This window comes from Onychostoma macrolepis, chromosome 10, assembly GCF_012432095.1.
Source record: "Onychostoma macrolepis isolate SWU-2019 chromosome 10, ASM1243209v1, whole genome shotgun sequence".
Taxonomy (NCBI): Eukaryota; Metazoa; Chordata; class Actinopteri; order Cypriniformes; family Cyprinidae; genus Onychostoma; species Onychostoma macrolepis.
In genome coordinates, this window is record NC_081164.1 from 2,575,790 (window position 1) to 2,602,993 (window position 27,204).

The 27,204-nt window shown below is 36.7% G+C and overlaps 1 protein-coding gene across 1 annotated transcript in view; it reads left to right on the plus strand.

Annotated features, from left to right (window-relative positions):
* The window catches only part of pam (peptidylglycine alpha-amidating monooxygenase), a 43,694-nt gene that overhangs the window by 6,008 nt on the left and 10,482 nt on the right, over window positions 1-27,204 (plus strand). Inside the window, 15 exon segments of the mRNA XM_058788840.1 lie at window positions 2,391-2,482; window positions 2,642-2,725; window positions 2,973-3,021; window positions 4,749-4,816; window positions 4,963-5,043; window positions 6,503-6,579; window positions 9,751-9,854; window positions 12,434-12,630; window positions 12,822-12,872; window positions 17,765-18,067; window positions 22,995-23,124; window positions 24,102-24,130; window positions 24,133-24,217; window positions 24,467-24,539; window positions 26,462-26,672. Of these exon segments, the coding sequence (XP_058644823.1) occupies window positions 2,391-2,482; window positions 2,642-2,725; window positions 2,973-3,021; window positions 4,749-4,816; window positions 4,963-5,043; window positions 6,503-6,579; window positions 9,751-9,854; window positions 12,434-12,630; window positions 12,822-12,872; window positions 17,765-18,067; window positions 22,995-23,124; window positions 24,102-24,130; window positions 24,133-24,217; window positions 24,467-24,539; window positions 26,462-26,672 (1,634 nt within the window).

Sequence of the window (27,204 nt, forward strand, 5' to 3'; positions counted from 1 at the left end):
AGCTTTCAGCTAAAATATATGAAAAATATATTCAAATAGATGAAAGCTGTTATATATTGTAATAATAATTACCAATATTACTTTTTTATTGTATTAATGATCAAATAAAGCTTTTGAATGGTGTGTGCATACATGCAACAGTTGCACAAATGACTGTAATTACAGTTAAGGATGAAGTGTTTCATTTGTTCAGTGTTAGTCCTGTCTGTGTTTTATGTGTGTAGTCAGCTATGAATAAGCCACAGTCAGCTTGAGCTCCTGTGACCTTGTGGTGCTTTCAGAACATCAGTCTCTTTGAGCAGTTTGACATGTTAGCTGTTCAACCAGAAGTGTGAGTTTGAGGCTGGATTGCAGTATCTGTTTATCAGACCAATGACAGATGGGTGTGGGAAAGTAAAAGTGCTCGGGAAACACCTTCTGTTGTTGTTATTATTCTTTTTGGTGATTCAAGGGGCACAAGAAACATTACATTTTTAATGACATTTGTCTCTGTACTTACAGTATATATACAGTGGTGGCCAAAATGATTAGTTATTAATTATTATTATTGTGTCATTAAATCTTATTTGAGCTTTCTTCTGGCCAGTACCGCAACAACTGCCACTTCCCTTTAGAAAGAGAGAGAAAAAGTAAAAAAACTGCCAGTTTCTACAGCAACCATTTGCACCTTGACAACAGCATCTGAGATGACCTGAAGGGAGGGGAGATGGAGGCTTGGTTCCCATCCTTTCTTCAGTTTCCATGAGCTGTGTGATTAGATATAATTAACTCAAAAACATTGCAGTAAATACAGTACAGCAGCCATATTACCTGATAAACAAACCTCAAAACAGTAACCCCAAATATAATCAAAAAGGCACATATACTCTTGGTATAAAGTCAGGGTTTTTGAGAACGCTAAAACAGATCTGAGGTATACAGTGTCTGTCTCATTTTAACCACAGTGGCTTCATTTCCCTGCTCTCAGTCTTCACCGTGTGAATTTCCATATTCCAATCGCTTCCCTCTTTAATGTCACTCATGTATTATAAAAAATTCATCGTGCAGATACTGCAGGGTGCTTCTCGTGGCTTGCATGGCACACTTTCATTTAGGCTTTCTATCAGACAGAATGAGAAGTTAATGAGGAAATGTACACATAAGAACATGACAGAATGTTGTAAATTACATATATGTAAAAAAAAAGATACACAAACATATGTGTTGGACATTCTTTTGGAACATGGTGTGGGAAACACTTCGGTACTTTATTTTAAGGTGTCTTTGTTACAGTGTAATTATACACTTAAGTACTGAGTAATATTTGGTAATAATAGGGTTTGGTTTAGGGTTACTTGCATGTAATTATGCATAATTTATTGTTATTATAATAGTAAGTACATATAACGTGTAACAAGGACACCTTAAAAATACAGTGTTACCAACACTTCTCAGAAAAAGAAAAAAAACTGCTGTAATGCTCAGACCAGCATGTGTGTTTGAGCATCCCAACCGGTTCTGTGACACTGGAGTTGGGGGAGGGCTGTGTAGTTGTATGATAGATGTCATTCAGTCAGATTTACTACATTTGAGTTTTGTATTCATATGAAAAAGATGATAACTTCACTATTGTTGTTCTGTGTCAAATCAACCAAATTTCAGAAACTTTCCACAGCTAAAATGACTGATTTAGTAATATTAACCTGAAGAAAGACACATATGTAGTGATAAAATCCAAACTATTAAATGCCATGGAGGAATAACAATGTGTGGTTGAACAATGAAATGTGGGACTTATGTTTGGTTTTTGACCACTGAAACTGTGTATGGTATAAAAATTTACTCACTGAGCCACATAGATATCCCCATACCTGTCTAATTGAATTATACAGGGCCCTTTAAATAAAGATACCAAAAGAAAAGATCAAATGTTTCTTGATTTACAAGCATGTAAACTAAGGTAAATAAAAACACACAAAAAGTGCTTGCTTTGTACCATTTTTTCCCCCATTGGCATATGAGGAAAAATGCAACAAAGGTTGTTAAAGTCTACAAATTTTACTAATAGATCTATAGACTTATAGACCTACCAATCCATGTGTAAAAATAACAGGGCTGCTGCCATCTTTCTAAAGTCATTTCTCCTCTCTGATATTTAGTTTCATATGTCAGGTGAAAATTGTCATTTTGACTGCTCTCTTCAAAATAGTGGATTACTCAGCAAATATTCATCCAAGGCATTTAATATTTTGCCATTTATGTATTTCTTTCACCAGAAAAAAAAAAAAAAAATCAACATTTTTAGCTGAGGACCTCTGGTTGAGTTGACACAAAATGACCATATCGCAAATGCATGAGTTGTAATGAGTAATAATGATTAATTTCTGACATATTTTGGTTGGATTGTTTAGGGATTGTGGGAGAGAGCTGGGGACGTGTCGGGATCAGACCAAGATCATGTATGCCTGGGCCAGGAATGCTCCTCCAACCAAACTGCCCAAAGGTGCTCTCCTTTCTCCTCATCATTTCTTTCTCACGGCAGCCAGAGTTCAGCCAGTGCTGTTATAACTTACAAGTGATCATGAGTAATTGCCTCTTCTCTGAAAAACAATGAAAGACTGAATTCACCTTGTTTTGCACTCTTTTATTTTCTTTTTTTCAGATGTTGGCTTTAAAGTTGGAGGAGACACCAGAATCAACTACTTTGTGCTGCAAATTCACTATGGTGATATCAAAAATTTCAGAGGTAAATACTGATGTACAGAGCTGATCAGCATGCTTTAAACTTGGCCTGCTGATCAGAAATGGACTATGTATGATGACATTAGTTAAATGAGACATTAGTTTTCATCAACATTTACACACTCTCCTCTCATTGTGACAATTTTTTGTCTGCATGCCATTTGCTACATAAAACAGCAGTATTTGCACAATGTCTGACAGCATTTTGGTGATGAGATGTGACTAATGTGTTTATCTTGTCTTGGTTTTAGATCATCATAGAGACTGCTCAGGACTCACTTTAAGAATGACTTCCAAACGGTAAGTTATCGCCACTAGATCTAAGAATAGCTGTGATTTATTCACAAGATGTAGCCTACTTGTTCAATTCTGTCATCATTTACTCACTTTCCTGTTGTTCCAAACAAGAATGATTTTCTTCAGTCGATGATGTTAAGCCTGACATGACTGAGCTTTTTTGCAAAATGAGATTTGAAGGAAGATTATCAAAGAATTACGATTTAAATTAGGGTTGGTTTATCACACAAAGGTAATATATGGATTTATTGCGAATTAAGTACTTCTGTGGTGATAGATTTACAGTGTAAGTCACTATCTATCTCAAGAACTCTTGTTTCCTGTGCTTCTAATGCGTTGATAAATTGTTTAGGTTTATGTATGAGCAGCTGTTAAGTTCTCTGAAACCTTGTAACACTGAGAAAAAAGCATCTATTCAAGCTTTCAGAGAATCTGTGGGTTAATTATAACTTTAGTTTGACGAAAAAAGATCCAAAAGCACAGTCAAACATTGCTCATTGCAGTTAGGAAAATGCTAAGGAAATAAAGTGTTGATTGAGCATGAGTAAAAACAGCGACTGAATCAGCTCCAGTTCAGCTCATGTCTGTCCTAATTTATGTCACACATGCCAAAAGGCACAATTACTTATTTTTAGGTGCAACTGGAAAATGGGCCACGTCCATGTTTTGGAAAATATGAATGTGTTGATGGAACCTGAAAAGGACAGTATTATTGTCAATGCATTAGTTTATTTTATTTAAAAAAATTGCTAGTTCAATTCCTTGATTCTGATTGGTCAATAGAGTCATTCTACTGTGTATATATCACTGCAGAGTGCCTGTTTCCATTACGTCCATTGTGTTCTTATTGATCTGCTAAAGCATGTTTTAATGTGAGTGGAGAAACCACAAAACACAGGCTAAACAGTTTAAACAGCATAATGTATGCCTGTTATGTTTGTAAAAGGTACATAAATCGGTGAGAATGCAATACACTTTGTCACTGAAAATACTTACGTAAACAAGTCATCCACTAGGACATCCTCACTTTTTTGTTACAACTGAATGAATGAATGAATGAATGAATGAGGCATTTATATAGCGCTTTATTGTGTATTGCAATACACCCAAAGCGCTTTACAATCATGTGGGGGCAGTATCAGCAATCAATATAAGCTTTTTTATTTTTATTTCACATGGTGACTGTCGTATAAAAAACAAAGGACCTATAGGGAAGATGCTATGCTGTATTTAAAAGTGAAATGTTTACCGTAGTAAAAATAAAACCTTATGCCATAATTTATTTGAAATACATTTCATACTAAGTATACTTCAAATCCATTAACACATTTATTGACATTACTTAAGACTTACTGATATAAACTGTTGGACTTCAGTACTGCTTTTGCACTATTAAAGTGCATTTAGCACAAAATTTGTTAAAAGTAAAATTACAAGGTATTTTTATTAAGCACATAAATATAAATTTATTTTTAGTATGCTTAACACAAAATATATGTATTTCAAATACATTTTAGTTTTTATTTCACTAGAGTAGGGATTACTACTTAAGGTGTGCATTATTTTTCAATAATGTGATGCTGTTAATTATTCCTTACATATTCATATACATATTAAGACTGTAAATGTGATGTAATCTGTAAGCAATTCAATATGGAAGTCAATAAAAATGTGGTGTTTTGTTAACTGTAATTCATTTCCATGTGATGACTGTTGTGTGCTCTGTGCAGACAGCCCTTTATTGCTGGCATATATCTGATGATGTCTGTGGACACTGTCATTCCTCCTGGGAAGAAAGGTACATGCAATCTGTGACATTTCAACTATTTTCCAGTTTGGCACTATAATCTTGCAGACGTTTGGGGTTGTGAAAGGTGTCTGAGCTTTTGGTTATCAGTGCTTGTCATCTTCATTTATGACGTCTGATGTTTTTGGTGTTTGCAGTTACCAATGCAGACATAGCTTGCACTTACCCATCTTCCCCGATGTATCCGTTTGCCTTCAGGACACACACACACAGCCTCGGTGAGATACTGCTTTATTGCATTTATTTACATCAACTAAGTTCTTATTTATTCTTAGTAAATTGTATACATTTTATGGTGCTAGCATACACTGCCGCTCAAAAGTTTGGGATCAGTAAGATTTTTAATGGAGTCTCTTCTGCTCATCAAGGCTGTATTTATTCGATCAAAAATACAGATTCACAACTTTTAGCTTATAATAATGTTTTCTAATTTGAGTGGTACGGGTAGGTTTCTGCTGGAAATTCGATCATGGCACTGCATCATTACGTCACGTCTGTAAACATGAAGAAGTTGTCCCGGCTAGTAGGCTATCGCATGTGAGGATCCTGTTGGTGGATGATCGTTTATAGCCTTTTCTCACAGCAGCTGGAATAATTAAATGCATCATTTTGATGGCGGATTGTAATCCAGAAAGGATTATGTGTTTATATGAAACACATGTGAATTAAATGAAATTATATTCCAGTTTTAAATGTGCTTCTGATTACAGATAGCCTACATGGGATTACACAAGATTTGTATTTTAAAGAAAACCATTTCGAAGGGAGCATAGTTTGCTGCATGGGTTTAAAGAATTTCTTAATATGAAATTCGAATGGTATGACAATTAGATATTAGACTGTACAGAAATTGAAATATACACACTATACTCATTGTCACGCAATGCTGATGTTGTTGACATTAATAATTTGAGAATAAAGTATAACAATAATAATAATTTGCACGGTTTGATGTGATGTTAGCTAACCGATTGTTAGATTTAATCACCATTGGTAGCGCGATTTATTGTAATTATTTTTTCCTCAGTTGGTCAGAACATAGCTGGCAGACTTGTTACTTATTTGTTCAGATGGAAACATATGGTGAAAATTCTTATTTGGGTCACATATTCCAAGAAGTAGGCTAGAATCTGTGATTGCGAATAACAATAAACATCCACACCTGACAGCCACACATTCACCTCAGAACATTAGATTCATCTGTGCTGGAGCTGCTGCAATTCCAGGTTTTCAAACAGAGATGGTGACAAAGAGGCAAAACTTACGGACTGCAGCTTTAAATAAATGCTGTTCTTTTAAAATTTGTATTCATCAAAGAATCAAAGAAAAAAGTATCACAGGTTTCAAAAAACAATATTAAGCAGCACAACAGTTTCAACACTCATAAATCAGCATATTAGAATGATTTCTGAAGGATTATGTGACACTGAAGACTGGAGAAATGATGCTGAAAAATCAGCTTTACATCACAGAAATAAATTCTATTTTAAAGTATATTAAAATAGGAAACCAATATTAGAAATTTCAAAATATTACAGTTTTTTTCTGTATTTTTGATCGAATAAATACAGCCTTGATGAGCAGAAGAGACTCCATTAAAAAACATAACAAATCTTACTGATCCCAAACTTTTGAACGGCAGTGTATCTTGATCTTGTTGTGTGTCTTGTTCTTCAGGTAAAGTTGTGAGTGGGTACAGGGTTCGAAATGGACGGTGGACTCAGATTGGTCGCCAGTCTCCACTGTTGCCACAAGTATGTCTAAACGTGTCCACTCTGCCTGATCGAGTATGATTAATACGTGGCATCTATAGAGGGAAGTTAATGCATCATTTGTCTCTGATAAGAGTTGTCAGTCATGTTAATGACCCTTCAGTGTTTTATGTTTTGCCTGCTGTCAGACCTGTTTCCACTCTGTTTAAGTTATTTACAAAGGTATCAGTAAGCGCAATTTCCAGTAAGCACAATATCCAATGCATGCATACATGTAGAGTGCACACATATGTGCACAATATGCATTACTAGAGTCCAGCATGCTTTTCTTGTTTAGACAACTGCTGCTTCTGGAGAGCCACTTGACTGTGTAGTACTGCTGTACAGTGCCAACTCTAATGTACCTGAATCAACTAATCAAGGTTTAATTTTTTAACTTTTCAATGCCAAGGGACTCTTGCAATGGTCCCCATTCTAAAGATGTAAAAGCAGTATATTGGCCCATGTATACTGTAAGAGAATGATTAAATGTGATATTTTAAAGACAACATTTACACATTTACATTTGGCAGATGATTTTACCTAAAGCAACTTAGATTGCACTAAATCCATACATTTTCATGCATTCCCTGGGAATGAAACCCATGACCTTGGCATTGCTGGTGCCATACTGTGTACTGTAAAATAATTGGGTTTTGGATTGGAATTGTACTCAAGGTATATAATGCATAAACATGCAGTAAGCAGAGATGCGTAGAACTTTGCAAATGAGTGGTGATGTGAATAGCCTGCAAATATATTAAAGGGCACCTATTATGCAAAATTCACTTTTACATGTTGATTGAACATAAATGTGTGTTGGTAGTGTGTGTACATAACCACCCTATAATGATAAAAATCCACCTGCTCCTTTTTTTTTTAATCCCCAAAAAATCTAAATCAGTGTCTCAGAAAGAGCCGTTCGTAGAATCTGTAAAATGTGATGTCAGGTTTTACAGGCCCTGCCCACGACTGTTAACGGACACTGCCGTATTAGCAGAGATCTCTTCAGATGTGTGTGCTCAGTAAACCGAATATCAGAAGTTTAAATTGATATGGCTTTAAAATGCATGATTTCAGCGCGATAGACACGATAATCAAAACCAAACAGATGTTTTTAGCAGAGTATCTGAGGAACGAGCTATAAAAGCACAGCTCTATTCTGGAAAAGGGGGCGGGGAGCAGCAGCTCATTTGCATTTAAAGATGCATACATGAAAACAGCCTGTTTCTGCTTCCACTCAAAATAGGCATTTTCAAAATGATTTAATAAATGATCTGTGGGGTATTTTGAGCTGAAACTTCACAGACACATTCTGGGCACACCTGAGACTTACTGTGTATATTACATCCTGTAAAAAGGGGCATAATAGGTCTCCTTTAATGTCAAAGGTTTAGTTCACCGAAAAAAAAAAAGAAAATTCTGTCATTTACTCACCCTCTTGTCATTTGCAAACAGATTGGACTTTTGTTCGTCTTTGAAACACAAATGAAGATATTTCTTGACAAGCAAGCACGTTGGATCTTCTGTTTGCTCTCTTCATTAATAGGGATGTAACGATTAACTGAGCCGGTTGAAAACTCGAAGTGAGGGTTTACAGATCACAATGTAGGCTGGAGAAGTCTCATTATGGTCGGTCATCACGATCGCGGATCAACACTTCATGTATCGTACGATTAAATTAATGTACATTTAACCAGTTTAATATGAAGAGACCTTCGTTTGTGTGTTTTTGACCTACACTGTACAAGACGCGAGAACAGTCGGCTTTTTAAGTTTGTACATTAGCATGGACTCACTAACTTTAACGTAAGCTAGTTTTAGCCAGAGATACCTTGCTAAAGCACAATATAACATTAAAGTTCTGCTTGAGCAGATGAAAATTGTAACTTGATGAGTGTATGACAACCAGAAAATGAACGTTTTTGTCTTCATTGGGGTTGAATGCTTAGGGACATTTTGCTCTGTTTTGTTTGGATTCAGGAAATGTACAGTAATAATATAAATTATATTGCCCATCCTCTCAGGATACCTGGAATCAGTGTTACAAGTACCACATGCACATCGTTTTTCCATTTTTTTGTAGCATAAACACCATCAAACCGATGCGAGCTTCGGATCTTTCAATGTTTCTCTATGGCGCTGAAACCTAGAGATGTCCGAGTTCCACTCCCTGTGCAACTGATACTCGACTGCCATTGGCTCATCTGCATTCGAGGGGAGGGGCTTACCGATAGGTCAATTGAAATAGTAGGAGTTTATATGAATGTGTCTCTGAGGGGAACTGACTGTCGTTAGAAAAGGTTACGTGGTATTTTCTTTTCATCTTGCCTCTGAATGATGCATATTAATGTTCATTAGCACAGCTTAAGTTTACAGCGGTAACCAAGGAAACACTGTAGCCTGTTGTTCATAAGCACCATCTGCTGGCAGAGAGTGACTCTGCGTCTCATTCAGCTCGTCTGCTGTTTCGTTCAGATGTGTTTTATGTATAGTTTCACAAAACTAAAGTCAGACCATTCTGTTTTTGCTTCAAATTTCAAAATTATACAGTCTAATTTAGATTAAAAACTGCTCATGCTGCATGTACGCTGCATATTTGTTTGGATGAAGATTAAAACGCAGTGGTTGCCTCTCATTTTAAATGGAAAGAGCAAAGACAAAGCCTTAGTTTGTTTATATGAAGAGATTTATTTTATTTGTGTAACTTGCTTATTTGATTTGGGGTTTGTTTTAAAATTTCAATTTAGTTTTGTTATTTCAATTTCACAAAGAAGCGTGCAGCAATAGCCTAATAAAAGGACACCTTCTCATTTACTGTATAATGTCTTCAATCTCATTTTGTTAAAAAAAAATTAATGGTGAAATCAAAATCGCAAATCGAATCGTGAGTTGAAGGAATCGTTACATCCTTATTCATTAAGTGATCGTGTCTATTCAGAATTGTATGGATTAATTTTACAATGTCTTCATGAACGTTTTGAAGCTTGAAAGTTTTGGTTACCTTGACTTACTTTCAATTACGAGCCGAAAGGTTTCATTAAAAGTGTGTGACTTGTGTTTTGAAGAGGAATGAAAGCCTTATGGGTTTGGATCGACATGAGGGTGACAATGTCAATTTCCGGGTTTTTTTTTTTTTTTTTAAGCTAACTTTTAAACTTCACTTGTGTTTAGGCTTTTTATCCAGTCACCAACACCATAGATGTAAGAAATGGAGACATACTGGCAGCTCGTTGTGTGTTCACAGGAGAAGGACGAACCACTATTACCCAAATCGGGTAAGTCCGTGTTCTGGCCAATCATTGATTCTTATTGTGTTGCTGTTTTAATTAGACTCTTACTGTTTTGTAATGCCTAATAGCATTGTTTAAACGTGTAACCGATGTCAGATTTCCTATGGGAGAGTTCACCTTTTTTTTTTGTTCATTTATTCCTATGTAGAGTTACTGTGGCAGTAAGTGTGTTAGATGAGAGGTGATGTTGTGCATGCAGTTGACATTTCCAGCTTCTCCCTTTCACTGTGTTTGCATGGTGTTGGATTGGTGTCATTGTGTCTCTGACCATCTCTCTTACTATGTCCATCTGATAGAGTGACACTGTGAGACAGGTGGTGACTGTGTTTCTGTGTGGTGTTTAAAGAGTGATTAAACACACGCAGTAGATTGGCTTTGTGTTTCATCATATTCCATTTGAGCGTGACTCCTTGAACGTATGTGCGCCTCTGCCCTGCCGTTCCTGTTACCATGGAGATAGGGAGAGCACATAATCGTGCATTGACGCATCTCCCAGGAAGCCCAGCGCTCTCGCCCACGCACCCAACTCAAGTCCACAGTCTAGTCTTTGGCATCAAGAACTGCCCACTTATGCCAGAGACATATGTACAGAAGTACACATATATAAATGCATTGCAGATGCTTGGTCCCATTATACATACAGCGCTGTGAAAAAGTAAGTGCACCCCATGAGAAGTGTAATTAGGTGTTCAAGCAACAGACATGTTGGAATCTTATTTAATATTTTTACATATTAACTAATTAGGGATGAAGCATGAAGCTCTGGCAGGGTTTTCCCAGCACTTTTAATAGTTATGGATGTGGCCTTTTTATTATATTACTCACCAAAATATCAAATGTTCACAAAACATGATGCAGATCTGAAGGATGTAATGTGCCATGCAAAATTTGCTGTATGACTAATTATAATCAAATTTGCAGCGGTTGTGATGTAATTATATAATAGGCTGCAGTGATGCGCTACATGTCTGCTGTTACAGTACTGTTTTTAGTTTCGATTTACTGTTAGTGCTAGCTGCGCTTGGTTTGAGCCGCTTTAATTTGCATTTGGGAATGCAACATTCATCATTAGAAACATTTATAAGTCTGCTGTTGTTTACAAAGAGAAGTTTCAGTGTCATATAATCCTTCAGAAATCATTCTAATATGCTGGTTTGCTGCTCAAGAAACATTTCTCATTATTATCAGTGTTAAAAACAGTTTTGCTGCTTAATATTTTTGTGGAACATGTTTATCATGCTGAAATCATGCGTTTTAAACCATATTAGTTTGAACTTCTGATATACGGTTTTCTGAGTGCACACGGACAGAAAGCGGCTGTCACAGCATGTGAGTTCTCATTCACACACAAGTTTACGTTAAAAACACACACGAGTTACAAAAACAGTCAGTTATGTCACATGTTTATTTTTAGATCTGTGTGGCAGCAGCAATATACAATAAATTAATCAATAAATCCTCTGCTCTTGTGTCCTCTGAGGCTGGGACTCTAAACAGTGTTCTGTGCTCATCTGTGCAGCAGAAGGCAGAACAGTTAGCATGTTTTGCCCAAACTTTCGCCATTCCATTAGAACTGGTAAGGTTACACTGTTGTCGCTTGCGAAATGAAAATGACGGCGCAGCGGGTGTAAACTTACAGATTAAGGTGCGGTAATATTATAATGAGATCCCTTTGCAATGTCACAAGGGGAGCGAAATCAGACGTGCTCGTTTTTTCAGACGCTTGCAGAAAAAGGCTTACCAAAACAAAGTTACTGGGTTAATCTTTTTCACATTTCCTTGGTTGGTAGATGCACTGGGGACCTGATTATAGCCCTTAAAACCTGGAAAAGTCAGATTTTCATGATACGTCACTTTTAAAGGCTCTCTGCAGTTTCCGCACCAAACCTCAATGGTTACACATTTAAAAGTGATTAAATTAAATATTGTTATCGTAATAATAAAGTTGTACTGTAAAATAAAATTACTATTATTGGTGTTATTATTTTATAGTCATATTGTTATATAATCACAGGATTTTTGGCCAAATTGTGCACCATACAAGACATTAAAAAAAAATTATCAGAAAAAAATCGCAATTAGAATTAAAATGACAATTTTTTTTTTTTTTACCAAAATCGTGTAGTTGTGCACAATTTCTTTATTGTGATGAAAGTCTGAGTGAAAAAAGAATGGGTGGGACATTTTATTCATTGGTTTTGTAATGGGAGTAAGCATTGCATAATGCAACAATGCAAAAATAAAGTTTGCAAACACTGCAAGTGTTTTTGTTGTTTCTGACCAAAGTGCCATCTGATCTACGTGTAAAACAACCAGGAACAGTTGACTTTTTTCTTGATATTTAGGGGTGCGCCTGAGAACAAACCAAAATCTCCTTTACTAATTAAGCCGCAAAAACAGTGGAAACCCAACAGGATTATGCAGTTTTGAGAGAGTCTGTGGGTGTGTCAATTGAGCCGAAATCAGTTTGGTTGGTTATTCGTAGTTTACTTGCAGCTTTGGCGCTGTAATTTGTCATTTTGTGCTAGTAGTTTGTTCATGTGTCATTGTTTCCTTCCTTACAGAGGCACCTCCAATGATGAGATGTGTAACTTCTACATCATGTACTACATGGACAACAGCCGTGGTGTGCCTTACATGAACTGCAGAGATGACGGCAGTAGTGAGCTGTTCCGAAACATCCCTTCTGAGGCCAATATTCCCATCCCAGTCAGTCCAGACCATATGATGTCCATGAAGCATGAGTCAGCTCCTCATAAAGGTACCATCCAAAAATAGACGGTTGAAGATTTTACACTATGAGTGGGCAGTATGACTGAAGTCTTATACCATGGGATGAATGTATTACTTTTAGGGATAATCCAGTGAAACCAGAATCCAGTTAATATTTCGTAATTAAATATACTTGATTTTGTTGTTGTTTTTTTCTTATTTCTTTCTTGATTTCCACAGATGTTGTGGAGCTGCAGGAGCCCAAGAGAGAAGAGGATGTTCTGGATCAGGGTAAGATGTTTAAAAATACTTTCAGATTACAGAGATAATCAAGACTAAAACACACAATCACTGCTGGAAAACCATTACAAATCTCATTTGACAGACACGGTGGCTGAATGACATTCTTTTATTGTGAAAAACACAGTGGTTTAATAGTACAACTGTAGTACAACTCATAAATATAGATGCTCATAGACATGAGTGTGTCAGATAAGGTAGATGTCCAAATGGAACAAAAAAATCAAACAGGTTTTGATTGGCATGAGGCTTGATAAAATGTTAAACACTTCACACATTATATGGTTTATTAGTGACATGAGTAACTTCAAAGAAAGGGATATTATGGAAACCAAACAAAAAACCACCATCATTTACTACTCCATCTAGCTGTCAATGAAATTCAGCTGTGTGCGTTGACATGTTTGTTTATTGAAGATTTGTTTTAAAGGGGTCATGACATAAAAATCATGTTTTCTTTCATCGTTTAGCTTGTAAGTTAATTCTGCAACTGTTTGATTGTGAAAGCACCAACGACATAACTTCAGGAACAACGTGTATTTATACCGATAGTTTATTAGATATGTTATCACCAAAACCCTGTTTTTCATCAGTTACACAGGTGAACAGTTAACTACTAATCCACCACAATTCAAACATAAGACTGCATTTGAAGTGTTTTGCCATTTACCAACAGTTGTTAATGTGTATGGTGGGAGGTGTTGATGCAATGCCAGCAGTGGGCAGTAGTGTTAAAGTAGAGCAAATGTTTCATTCACATCATCAAAGACAAGGTTTAAAATGGTCATTTTTAAGTTAACACTGTTTTGGGGAATTATCACCATAACTTGACCTCAGGGAAAATAATCATATATTAAAAAATAATATGTCATCATGACCCATTTACACATCTCGAACCCGCTGAGAGCTCACTGGTACATCTCAGAGATTTCTCTGCATGAATTAAAAACAGTTTTAGCATCTCATTTTTGCAAAATTTTATCCTATCCTTCTATTTAGCTTCATAACAAATGTATACCCCTTCCTAGTAGAAGGCTAGGCTTGAGTTTCGATTCTTATCACCTGACGTCTGCGATTTTCATTTACCAATTCGGACAGGACTAACATCTCCGTGTTTATTACAGAGGTGGGAGGGGCTGTTTTGTACATCTGGGCGTTTCAGAGATCACGCGTGTCATTCGGATTGATTACCATTAGTATAACAGTTTTACTACAAATACCATGGTGAAGCTCATTGGCTAGTATAGCAAAACCATGTTAATGTGTGGTTGCTTTAGTTTTACTTTAGTTATTTATTTGTAGTAAAAAAAAAAAAAATTTAATTTTCATAAAGGTGCATATGTAATTAAAACATTATGTAATTGAGTGCAGAAATGAACGCAAGTAATTTTACCTGACGCTGATATTACAATAGCCAGTCTGAATGGTTTATGTGATCTGGCTCTTGATTTTATTATTGTTTTTGTTTTTCTATTTCTTTGACGGGAGGCAAATATATCAAACATGAGTGCGGTAAGAGCGTCTACGGTAATTCACGTTGGCCAAAACACACAAGGAAACGTGTTTTGAAAAAAAATCTCACCGGCAATCACAGACATCGCATTCGGACGGGATTAGTTTTCTCAGAGGATCTCTGAGTTTGCTGAAAAACAGTAGATAATTTGCTCTGGAATTATTACAGAGGTTGTGTGAGAAAAAAAAAAACAGACGTGGCAGATTCGGACGGGATTAAAATCACCAAGTACGTCTGTGAAACACAAATTTTTCTAAAGACCCCCTGTAAAACTAGTCCCGTCCGAATAGGGCTTACGCTAATGAAATGACTGTGTATAATGCTGACTTGGTCTTTTCCATATTGTGGTATTTTAATGCTTTTTTACAGAATAGATTTATGAATATTATGTATTAGCATCTCCCTGTGGAGCCAGGCCAAGAACAATGACTGTGTTTTGCCAGAAGTGACTCACTTCCCAAACCACCTCCACAACACTTTTGGCATTGTAAAGTAAAGTAAAGTTTTAAATGCATAGAGTCCACACATGATTGAAAAAGGTGGACCTATCATGCATGCTTTCTTTGTATGGATTGTTGTACTACAGACAGCTGTCATTAATAATACTTATTTCTCTAAATAAGTATGTTTTTGTTGGATTGGAATTGTTCAAGGATTGTATACAGTTTGTGTAAAGAAATGTGTAGAGACTTGGCTATATTTGTTTAAGCCACAGCTGTTGCATGGCCAGTAAAATACCTTGCTGCATCTTGAAGTTTTTTTTATGGCCTCTGACCTGAACCTTGGCGTGAGTTAAGATGGATTGAAAGGCCATTAGTTAATAAAAAACAACATTTGGACCAATGAGGAATCTTTTCCGGTGGTAATGGGATCTTCTTCTTCTTGCCCTGTAGGAGGTGTCTGGCAGTTGTCTTAGAAGACTTATCTGGATTTATTTGTGTTAATGTCCAAGATTCAGTGGAAATTTATCAAACATTTCACCACTGGCAGTTAGAGAAGGGCCTTGCTGCTAACTACACTGTTGGCCCTTAACGTGTGTATATATATATATATATATATATATATGTATATATTTGACCAGTAATCTTTCTAAATTAGTGTAAAATCTCATTTGTTAATGCTTATTTGGTTATGGAAAATCAGAGTGGATTTTATTTTGAGCTGGTGAAATGAAATTGCCAACAGAGTGCGTTGTGCGGTGACATCACATCGTCAGGTAAAACAAAACATCAACCGGCACTTTATTAAAAAGCATCACGGTCGCACTAAATCTCATATAGCAGCAGAAGGCATTTTACAATTGCCTTGTAATGAAAAGAGCTTTTCTCAATTAAAGTGCTGTTAAAGCCCAGGCTGAACAGATTGGATGAGTGTTTCTAGAGCCTACACAGAGGCACAACACAATGGTGTTTTGAAGGGTGCATTAGGTGTTTCCTTCTCATCCTCTAATCACCCACAATCCTTTGCACACAATCCCAATTCACAGAAAAATGGCAGAAAAACTATTCAGCTCCGAACCGGCTCAAGTTCATCATGAAATGCTAAGGAGTCATTAGAAGAACAGTTGAGAACAATGGTAAAGAAACCTGGGCAATGCTTTAAGGATTTACTTATGATTACAGAGCCCTTTGTGTGTGACAGAAGCCAGACTTTAAAGAGAAGGACCTGGTATATAGAGAATTAAACAACATTGATCATAAAGTGGAAGGAATTTATCAGGGGTGCCGGTAAATGCTGGTTCTGTGCTAAAGAAGGACTGTTTGGGAGTGCAAGGGAGAAATGCCAAAAACAAAGACACATTAAAGTGCCCCTATTATGGGTAATGAAACGTTCATATTTTGGTTTTGGGAGTCCCCAACAACAGGTTGACATGCATGCAAGGTCAAAAAAACACTTTCATTGTCTTATAATATGCAGTTATTTTTACCTTACTCACTCAACGATTCATTTTTCCAAACCCCTCCTTTACGTGACGCTAATCTGCGGTGATTGGTCCGATTGGTCTCATTTTCATTTCATCTCGCCTGTAATGCCTGATAAAGCAGTGTTTGTGAGCGCAGTGCTGCTTTGTGTACAGCGTTACCGGGGAAACAGCTGTTTTTACCGCTGCAAAAGCGTCACCTAGTGGCAAGGAATGAATTTGCATTTTCATTCAGACCAAAATGAAAAGTGGGCGGTCAGTATGCTAATGTTTCATGTTGACATCAACATGAAACGGCTTGGGATTCGTTTTAAAAACGACTCGTTTCAATGATTCAGAGTCGACTCTTTCTTTTGAGAGACAATAACTTTACACACGGTGCACTTTCAGATTTAAACCATTCAGGATGTTTTCATTCACTGTGTTACACACTGCATGAAAGGTCATTTTCAGAAATCCATAATAGGGGCACTTCAAAGGTAAAGTCACCATAAGATGGACCTACTGTACAAAGCCAGAATATCATCTACGAAAGTACCCTGTTAGGACTATTAGAGGTTTCTGTTTGATAGAATATTTCACCAGGCCTTAGAGAAAGACGGTCATTGATACTTATCCAATGTCACTGATCTACGAGACACCGGAGTCTGGTTCAGCACACTAAACTTGTTAGTTTACTGTCAGGTAGGGATCTGCTCATGTTCTGAAAGTTTGGGGTCACTTAGAAATCTCAAACTGTTCATGAAAACATACATCAAATAATTGTTTTTCTTTCGTCAAAGAATCTTTCATCTGCAGATCTTTGACATTCTAATCATCAGTTCTTTCAGGTAATCTGAGGAAATTTCATTCCATCTCCCACAAGCAGTTGCAACCTCATTGCTATTCTATTAATCAGCAAGTTAATAAATAAGATGATCATTGTAGCCAATCACAGTCATATCTGTTGAGCGTTTGAACACAATGGCCAATCAGCGCTGTTTGAGAATCCACTCAACAGCGCTCAAATGTTAGCGGGAAATTGACATACTGACTGGAACTTTTGACAGCACTACTGCAGATACCCTGTAGATGGGCATGACATAAGTTTCAAATTTGGATATAACCTTTTCAGGCTTGATAAATGATGTGCAGCCTTTTTATTTTGCATGCCAGTGAGGATGCCAGAACACTAAAACAGCCAGTCAGCATTATCAGAATAGATGCGATTAAATAAAACGCTGTTTATGTTGCACTGTCTGCCGATTACACAAGATCTCACTTGGGCATGGCATACAATCTGCTAAGCAACAATTGTAAAGGACAGACAAAAATAACACAGTATATCAAATACATATAACACCACCAGCACAGCCTCCTTTCCTCCACTCCAATGACTTTCTCACTTTTCTATTCACGCCACCATTCCTCTTTTGTCTTTCCGCTTCTCCTCTGTTTCCTCTTGTGCAGGTGACCTCTATTCCCTTCTCTCTAAACTGCTGGGGGAGAGGGAGGATGTTGTCCACATGCATAAGTACAGCCCCGCAGAGGTGGCCCGAGCCCAGACACGTCTGATGGCAGAGATTGATAGCATAATGCAAAAAAAAGACCTGGGCTGGCCACGTTTAGGCTACAAAACAAAAGAGGATGCAATTCTGGTGAGGGACAGAGTGCACAAGTTTCACCAGTTAGAGTCCACTGTCAGCCCCTCAAGGAGCAGGACTGTACCCGGCAGACAGCCGACCTCAGGGGCGGCTCAGAGGGACCAACCAGGTGGGTTTCGGCCTCGTTTTTTTACCCCAACAAAAAGCAAGGACATAAATGTATCCAGTGCTGTGTGGACGTTGAGCTTTCAACACATAGGCCTTGACTGAGACACTGAGAGTTTGTCTCCCACGTATCCATTTGTTTTCCATTTGAAGCCTGTTTCCACCCATCTCACTACTGTCATTTATACTTTGAGTGTTTCCTTAGCGTGTAATATTATAGCATGTGGTTTTAATAATTCTCTAATATGGAACATGAGAATTTCCTACAGAATAGATTTCAAGATGCATTAAAAGCTTTCATCTTTTTAGTCAAAAAAATCACCCCTGCAAGCAAGATGAGTTATTTTTGGTCGGTTTTGAAGAGAAAGTTTGTCAGGCGTATACAATCGTGTATACAAGTAATTCAGAAAATATTCAGACCATTCATTTTTCACATTTTCATGTTGCATAAGTATTCAGACTCTCATCTCTACTTCGCGGCAATTACGGCTTCAAGTCTTTTTTGGTATGGGGTGGCAAGATCTGCACACCTAGATTTGGAGATTTTCTGCCATTTTTCTGTTTAGATCCTTTCAAACTCTGTCAGGTTGTTTGGTGAGCATCAGTGGGCAGCCGTATGTGTTTAAAAGACAAAAGCTTTACAAAGACAGTGATGGATGGTTAAATAACCTACTGAGTGATAATTCAAATAAAAATTAATGTATTCTTCAGTAGTTGAAGCAATGGTCAAACACTTCTTTAAACTGAAATGATTTTTATAAATCAGTGGTCAAATGTTTTGTAGTCACCTGACTAATGACTGATCTCTGTGAGAACATTCAACAAAAACTGGAAGTCTTTCTGACTGTATATAAGAAGGCTGTTTTAGAAAGGAATACTTAAAAGATGAGAAGTGGAATTAGGGAGAATCAATAAATTATGAATAATCTATTGCCATTGTGTGAATAATATCCCAGACAGCAAGCAGTGTCGGCCCAGATCCGGCCCACATCTGGCCCGCATGGATTTCACACGGGCCAGATGTGGGCTGGATCTGGGCCAAAACTATGTTGCTGTCTGGGATGTAATCATGTAATCAATAAAAAAGTAACTGTGGTCTGATTATGAGTATTTAAATTTTTTATTTAATGTAGTTACAAGTACTTAATTTTTGGAATCTGATTACATAATCCAGATTGCATGTAATCAGTTACTACCAAGCTCTGTTCTGGACCCATTTTTCATTTAGAATATCTTTATATTTTGCCTTGTTCAGGCAAAAGTTCAGCCTTGCTTCCGAACTGACAGTGCTTTCCACATTTCACTGCTGGGGAGGTATTGTGTTCTCAGTCAGAAGGCTTCATCCTAATTAACGCTGCATAGCTCGGCAGTCACGTCAACATGCACCGTCGAAGGCCATCTCAGTTTGAAGGGTCCTTGGGAGGGCAGCCTTTGTTTCACATCCTTCACTTGGCATAGTTTAAAGGCATATTTTAAGTTCTTCCGTCCTTGAAACACCCACAATCCTTTGTACATATTCCAATTCACGAAAAAGAAAAATAAGGCAGCACTTCGCTCCGTCGAGTTCTTGATGAAATGCCAGACAAAAAATGTTTTTGGAGATGAATGCCTTGTTTTCATTTGTTGTGTTGAGACCACACATGGCTGTCATTTACTGTATTGCATTAATATAAAGTCAGATAGTATAAAGAAGTTTTTTTTTTTCAAAATATATTTTTAATAGTATTTTCTAGGACTGCCCCCTAATAGTCGACTAACCGTTAGTCGACAAGAAGAGGCTTAGTCGACCAAAATTGTATTAGTCACTTAGTGGGGGGAAAAAAAATCCACAGGAAGGGGTGAGATCAGGCAGTCTGTGACGGACAGATCGTTAACGGCTGGTCTGTGTGGTAATACGGTACATTGGGCAGGACATCCAAACGCTCGTCTATCATTTATGGCTTATCATCTGAAATAGGTTAGTAGAAGCAACTTCACATGGCCGCAATCTAATGTTACCCTAGAAAAATGTGCGCTGTTGAAGAGTCTGTGTGGAGTGTGGAAGCTGAACAGTATAGCGCTAACTGCAGGAAAGATGGAGGCGCTCGCCTGCTCCTAAAATACATACAGATAAGAATAATACATATGTGACCTGTACTGGCAAAATGAGCAAATTTTCAAAAATTAGTTATTTTTATTTTTACATTGTCTATTAAAAGACTCTCAAAATTATGTATGATTTGTTGGAATCAGACGAAAAAGGACTGAGCTACATCAGTTTGAAATTGATGGAGTCAACAAAGTAAATTTTAGAAAAAAACTAATTTAAAGTTTTCTGAAGGTTCCAAAAGCAAAATCACTCAGCAACATTACATCGTTCCCCCACTTTTCTTTCTTAATAATCATTATTAGATTAATAATCACAATGTAGCTATTTTTTATTTTCTTTGTTGTTATAAGAACCGATGCAAAAAATAAACAAATATAAGAAAGAAACAAGTGTATTACCTACTCTTTTTTTTTTTTGTCTTTTTTCCATTTCATTTTGTGGGAAGTCGTGGCCTAATGGTTAGAGAGTCAGACTCATAACCCTAAGGTTGCGAGTTCGAGTCTCAGGACCGGCAGGGATTGTAGGTGGGGGAAGTGAATGTACAGCGCTCTCTCCACCCTCAATACCACGACTGAGGTGTCCTTGAGCAACTGCCCCCCGAGCGCCGCAGCATAAATGGCTGCCCACTGCTCCGGGTGTATGTGTGTGTTCACTGCTGTGCGTGCATACAGGCAGAGTCAGTGTCTCTAACTTCATCTTTTAAGCCGACAACAAAGAAAGCACTAGTTTATCAATAAATTAAAATGTTAATGCAGCCTCCTTGCTGTTTTTCCTGACTCATCCGTAATCATAACGCTTGAGCGCTTATTTAGGCAATTAAAGGCTCATTATTATGAATTAAATGGTTTATTAATAAACGTGCGATTAGTTGACTAATGCTTAAAATGAACGACTACTAGTCAACCAGAAAAATCTTTAGTCGAGGGCAGCCCTAGTATTTTCACTGCTCGACTGTAGAGGTGAACATTTTTAAGACGTAACAAGTGGACTTATTAGAGCGTCTCATTCTAGCATTAAATGCTGAGAAGATGTGTTGCCTGGAGGCCTCAGAAGGACTGGACTGGGAAGGACACAGCTTTACTAGGATGCAGCTTTGAGAAGCACACTTGGTTGTGTCTTTTCAGCTATTAGACATTATATATACAGGCGTGTTCATTTTCAAACCGTGTGCAAACAGTTGAATGTGCCACAGATGGACTCCAGTCAATGTGCAGAATCAATAGAGATGATCCAGAGAAATGGGATGCACCTTATCTAAATTTAAAGTGTTATGGCAAAGGGTCTGAATACTTATGTAAGTGTGATTTTTCTTTTTAATTTACTTTTTCTATTGTTGTGGGTCAGACAGTGGTGGAAATATACATAATGCAAACAGTGTTTCATTTAATATGCATGTGTTTTGTGTTAAGGTTTATTAGTGAATGTGCAGAATTAATATATGTAATCTTGCATTATTGTTGGATAGTTTGTCATTGCTCTTGTCCTCATTCAAAACCAAGTCATATGCATTTCATGAATCAGTTTATTTGGGACGTCTTTCACTTAATGCTTTGGGAGCTGTTATAATGAAAGAGTGTCATTCATCAGTGCACTTGTGCTGTCATTTGAAACTTATCCTAATTAACCAGATCTAATACCTGAACAGCTTGATTTATAAACAGTGTATCACTCATTTCTTGTCTAAAGGACTTTCCACACTGAGCGCGAAAAAGCAAAATGCATATCGGACTCAATGACGCGCTGGAATAAAACAACAGATTACTATGGATGCTTCCACATAAAACTATTGGTTTAGTGTTTTGTTCAATTCTAAAATATGAAAAGTTCTCTTTTAGGGGGTAGTTTTTATAATTATCTTAATCTAAGGTATGTTATAATTTACATAAATTCCACACATAATATGTATCCACAGGCTTTTGCAAATCTGTAACAATTGTTAGTCACACTTAATGCATTGCTTTCACTTTACTGTAAACATATGTAAACATATTTAAATGTTTTTCAAAATTCCTGAGATGTATCAACTGTGCAAATGTGAAAAGAGCTACAGTACTCATTTACAGTGACCCTTAAGTTCACACAGGTATCGAATAAAAGACTGATATAGTTATTGACGTTGGATTTTGACATGTTTGACCTCCAGACACGATCCATAGTTTTATAGTTTGAAATCAAACAAATATTTTATTTAACATAGTGCGAAGGCATTTATCCATGAAGTGTTTCTTAAGTGTACAAATACCTACAATAGATACTTGTGTCACTGAAAGCTTTGTGTTCAGAATGGAGCACTCTCACACTTTTTTCATACTTATAAAAGTATAGTGTTCTGGCAAATACTTCTGTTAAATGTTTGCCAAACATTGCAGCAAATATATATATATACAGTATATATCACAAATGTCTGTAAATGTTGAATTTTCTTAACCCCTTCAGGGAAAACTAGTCTAATCTATATGACACGACAGCCTGAGCTTAAAGAAGGTTTGTCATTTTCACCCAGAACAAGTTGTTGATATTTTGGAGTTCAGTTAGTGGTCAGATGTTGATTAAGTTTGTGAGTTTGTTCAGTGAAGGATTGTTCAGACTGAATCACACAGGTCCATTTGTTTGTCAATCAGGCTACGCTGTGTGTGCGTGCAGCCCGCGAGGACAACATATAGTACACCTCGTATAGGAGATGATATGACATTCCAAACATACAACATAAAGTTTTTAGCACTCAGCAAACCAGATTAATTCCTCATTTCCCACTAGAGTTCAGCTCATGAAGTGTTCACATACAGAAGTCGAGTACAGATTGACTTACGTCAGTGTATTTGGTGTGTGTGTGTGTGTGCAGGTGCTCATCTGGTGGAGGTGTCAGACTGGCCCGAGGCAGAGCTGCAGCTGGGACAGGTGTCTGGTCTGGCTCTCAACTCTAACGGTGACCTGATCGTCTTCCACAGAGGAGATCACATATGGGGAATTAAGTACGTTGTGGAATATAAACCCACTCCATACATTTAAGATTTTCTCAACTAGAAGCTCAGAGAAAAAAAAAGAACACTGACTTTTTGCTCATGAAGTTGTCATTGTCTGACTCTGAACAATGATACTGTGTGATGAAAGGTTATTTAAAGACAGTGGTACCACTGCATTGTGTACTGTAGCTTAAAAGAATAGTTCACCCAAAAAAGAAAATTGTCAAAAATTGTCGTCATTCAAACCCATGATAATTTTGTTCATCTTTAAAAATATTTTTAAATGAATGAATATTCTCATTCATTTTTGTCCGTCCATTGAAAGTCCATGCAAGCTAAAATTTTCAAGCTTTAATAAGGATATTGTATATATAATCAAGCAGTTTAATCCAAATCTTCTGATGTGATTTCTTTATTTGTTGAACAGATTTCATTTATTCCTTTATTCACATATAAACACTGATCAACACACATATAGAGCACATCAAATATGGGAAGTGGAAGCTCAACTGCACTGGCTTGAAGCTTTAAAACCTGTGAGATTTCTTCTTGCATGTCAGGCAAGCACATTTGAGCGTCCACAAGAACCAATGAGGTTTGTTTTCATGCATCAGACAAGCACAGTTGAGCTGCAGTTGACCATATTTAATATGCTCTGTTCTGTGTATGCATCTTCATTTGTGTTTCGAAGGTGAATGAAAGTCTATAATTCAGGCTTTCATATGGCTTCAGAGGACTTGGAATTAAATGTCATTTGTGCAATGTTTATCATAAGTATGTCAAGCTTTTTTGATCCACATTTATTTTCATTGTGTGGGAAAGAGTGTTTTTGTGTAAAAAAAAAAAATCATATAGGTTTGGAAATGTATGAGGGTAGGGAAATTATCACAGGTTTTTATTTGTGGGTTAACTATTCTTCTAAAGGGGTGAATGCTGCTTATGTAGAATATGTTGTGATGATATAATCAAGTTGTTTTCCCTTCCAGCTCCTTTAATTTCAATGGCATCTACCAGCAGAAGATATGGGTCCCATCCAGCAGTCCACCATCGTGGTGGTGGATCCAGTCAAAGGAAAAGTGCTCCAAGCTTCAGGAAGAAATATGTAAGTCTATGAGATTCTGGTATTGCGCCATGTCTGCAATTCATGTTCGTGGCAGAATGCAATTTACAGACTGGAATTCTGCCATTTCTAATCAGTGAAGCTGCATTTGCACTGTAGACAGATTTTTTATGAGTGTGTGTGTGTGTGTGTGTGTGTGTGTGTGTGTGTGTGTGTTTTCACATGCAGTGTAGACATGGTACTGCTGTTTGCTGTATCTTTGATGCATCAATGAAATGTTTGTTTGAACAGGTTCTATATGCCGCATGGAATAACTACTGACAAGGACGATAATTACTGGGTCACCGATGTAGCACTTCATCAGGTAAAGACGCTCGAACTCAAGAAACAAGAAACTTAATGTAAAAGTGAAAAAGAAAAACAGGATCATCCAGGTGGGGTGAATTAGTTAAGTTAAGGACAGTCCTGGATGGGTGGCAGAAAATGCATGTATGGATATCTATAACATCAAACAATGGCAGATTGATTGCAAAGGTTCATGTAGATGCGGTGTTCCTGTTGGTTTCTGCTAAAGGCTGCAGTTATCTTTTGTTGATGTGTAGACTTAGGTGTAGAATTTTCCACTGTTGTGATGGCAGCAATTTATCCATCATAGTGCGCTGAAATGATGCAGACCGATCATAGGGAACGCCATTCATCTGGCTGGCACAGATAACAAGCAGTAGTCATTGTGCAGTAAGATGTAGTGATGATGACTGACAGCATTTGATTGCATGAAGTAGTATAGCTATCACACCGATGAGAAAAAGGCGATAAACTAATGAAGATGGACAGACTAATGTATTGCAATTTTTCCTTGAGGCACTGCAAAAATAAAAAAAATAAAAAACCTAGAGGATGCCCTGGACTTTATTTGTATGATGGGAAAATTCCACTTTCACAAAGCACGATTCCTTAATTTTAAACCTAATTATAAAATATTCCCTTCTGATTTACTTTTGCTTTACTCATCACTTCAGAGAATCTCCTCTAATAAAAAAGCCTTAAAAACATTTTTAAAAAACATAAATAACTTGTAACTTTTATGATAGTAAAATTGTTGTATAACTGTATACAATTTATTTTATTTTATTAACTTTTTTTACTTATTTAATTACTTTTTAATTTTTACTGGATCCCCCATATGTTCTTGTTCGAATGTTTATCTGTTTTATTTCCGATATTGTTTATTAAAAAAAAAAAGAAAAAAGTACCGTTTCCTACACCATGCACTTGAAGACCGGAGGAAACTCTGACAGGAAGAGGTCTGGCAGACACAAAGCCACAACAAAATACATTTATATTTAATTGCTTAGTAGACACTTTTATCCAAAGCAACTTACAACTGAGGAAGCAATCAAACCAATGAAAGAGCAATAATATGTAAGTGCTGTGCCTGTGACAAGTCTCAGTTAGTCTAACGCAGCACATGTAATACGTTTTTTTTATATAATAAATAAAAAGAATGGAAAGTAGATAGAATAGAAATAGAATAGAGAGAGTTAGTGTTAGAGGGTCAAGTTATTATTTTTTATAATAAATAGAAAGAAAACAAGAAGATAGAATAGTATCTGAGGCTTGCTCAGTTGGGGACACTTCTAGCGATTATCGCCGATTTGGTTGCACAGATACTATTTAAACTAAACTGAGCTAGACAATGACATCTCTGAATTCAATAATAAAATGCCTTTAACTGAAAATTGAGTGTTTAATCTTATCATTATACATTACTGACACTCTATCCTCCAATTTGATACTGTTAAGTGCTTTGACACAATCTGTATTGTTAAAAGCGCTATATAAATAAAGGTGACTTGACTTGACTTAAAAGAATAGAGAACACTAGTGTTAAAGAGTCAAGGTTTTTTGTTGTTTTGTTTTTTTTTATGAAAAGAATACAAATAGGTAGAATATAAATTTCTGAGTGTGTTGTATGACCGTTGTATGACGTGGGCCAGCATCACAAAACACCAGTCCGCTTGTTTTGGTTTATTACACAAATGAATTTGTGGCACTTTTAATGACTATCAAATCCCAATATAATCATGATTTTTAATTAGAGGTCAAGAAAAAATAAGACCGAATTATGACCTGAAAATGTTCATTGGAAAAGCATTTGTGATAATCAATACAATTGAAATGAACACATCATAATGGTCAAGCCAAAATAATGTATCTGTATAAAAATACTGTATAATGCATATGGCATAATTATGTAACTCGAGCACCTTTTTTCTCTATATATAGGTATTCAAACTGAGCAGCGACGGTAAAGATCGGCAGCTTCTGGTTTTGGGAGAAGCCTTTGAACCAGGAAGTGACAAGAAACATTTCTGCCAACCTACAGATGTGGCCGTGGACCCTGTTACTGGAAACGTCTATGTCTCAGACGGCTACTGCAACTCCAGGATCCTCAAATTCTCACCAGAGGGCAAATATATCTCGCACTGGGGAGCAGGTACACTTATAAATCTCCTAATAGTTTCACGTTCATAAGAATGTGTTGACGTTGATACAACAACACAATACTTTTACAATGAGAAATACTTTGATATTGCTGCTAGATATGCTGAATTGAATCAGATAAAACACTTGGATTGTTTAGTTTTAACCCATTTAATCCCACCGGTCACAATAGTGACTGTAAAGAAGGTTTTCGTTTATAAAGCTCTAAAAACCTTACTGACTGATGTTTTAGTGCATTTTTCTGTAAATATGGAAAAAAAAATAAAGGGTCTCAGTGAAATATGTACAGTTATTTCCTGTTTGCACCTTGAGAAGATGATGGCTGCATCAAAGCTCCAAAACGGAAGGCTAGTAAAGTATGTTAACAAAGATATGACAAAGATTTTTGGTACACATTATCTTTAAGGTGTCTAGTATTAATATATGAATTTACATGTGTGGTCATGAGTAAACATCTTGATGGTCACAATAGTGACCGGTGGGATAACGGGGAATTTAAGTATACATATAAATCCAATTGCAGT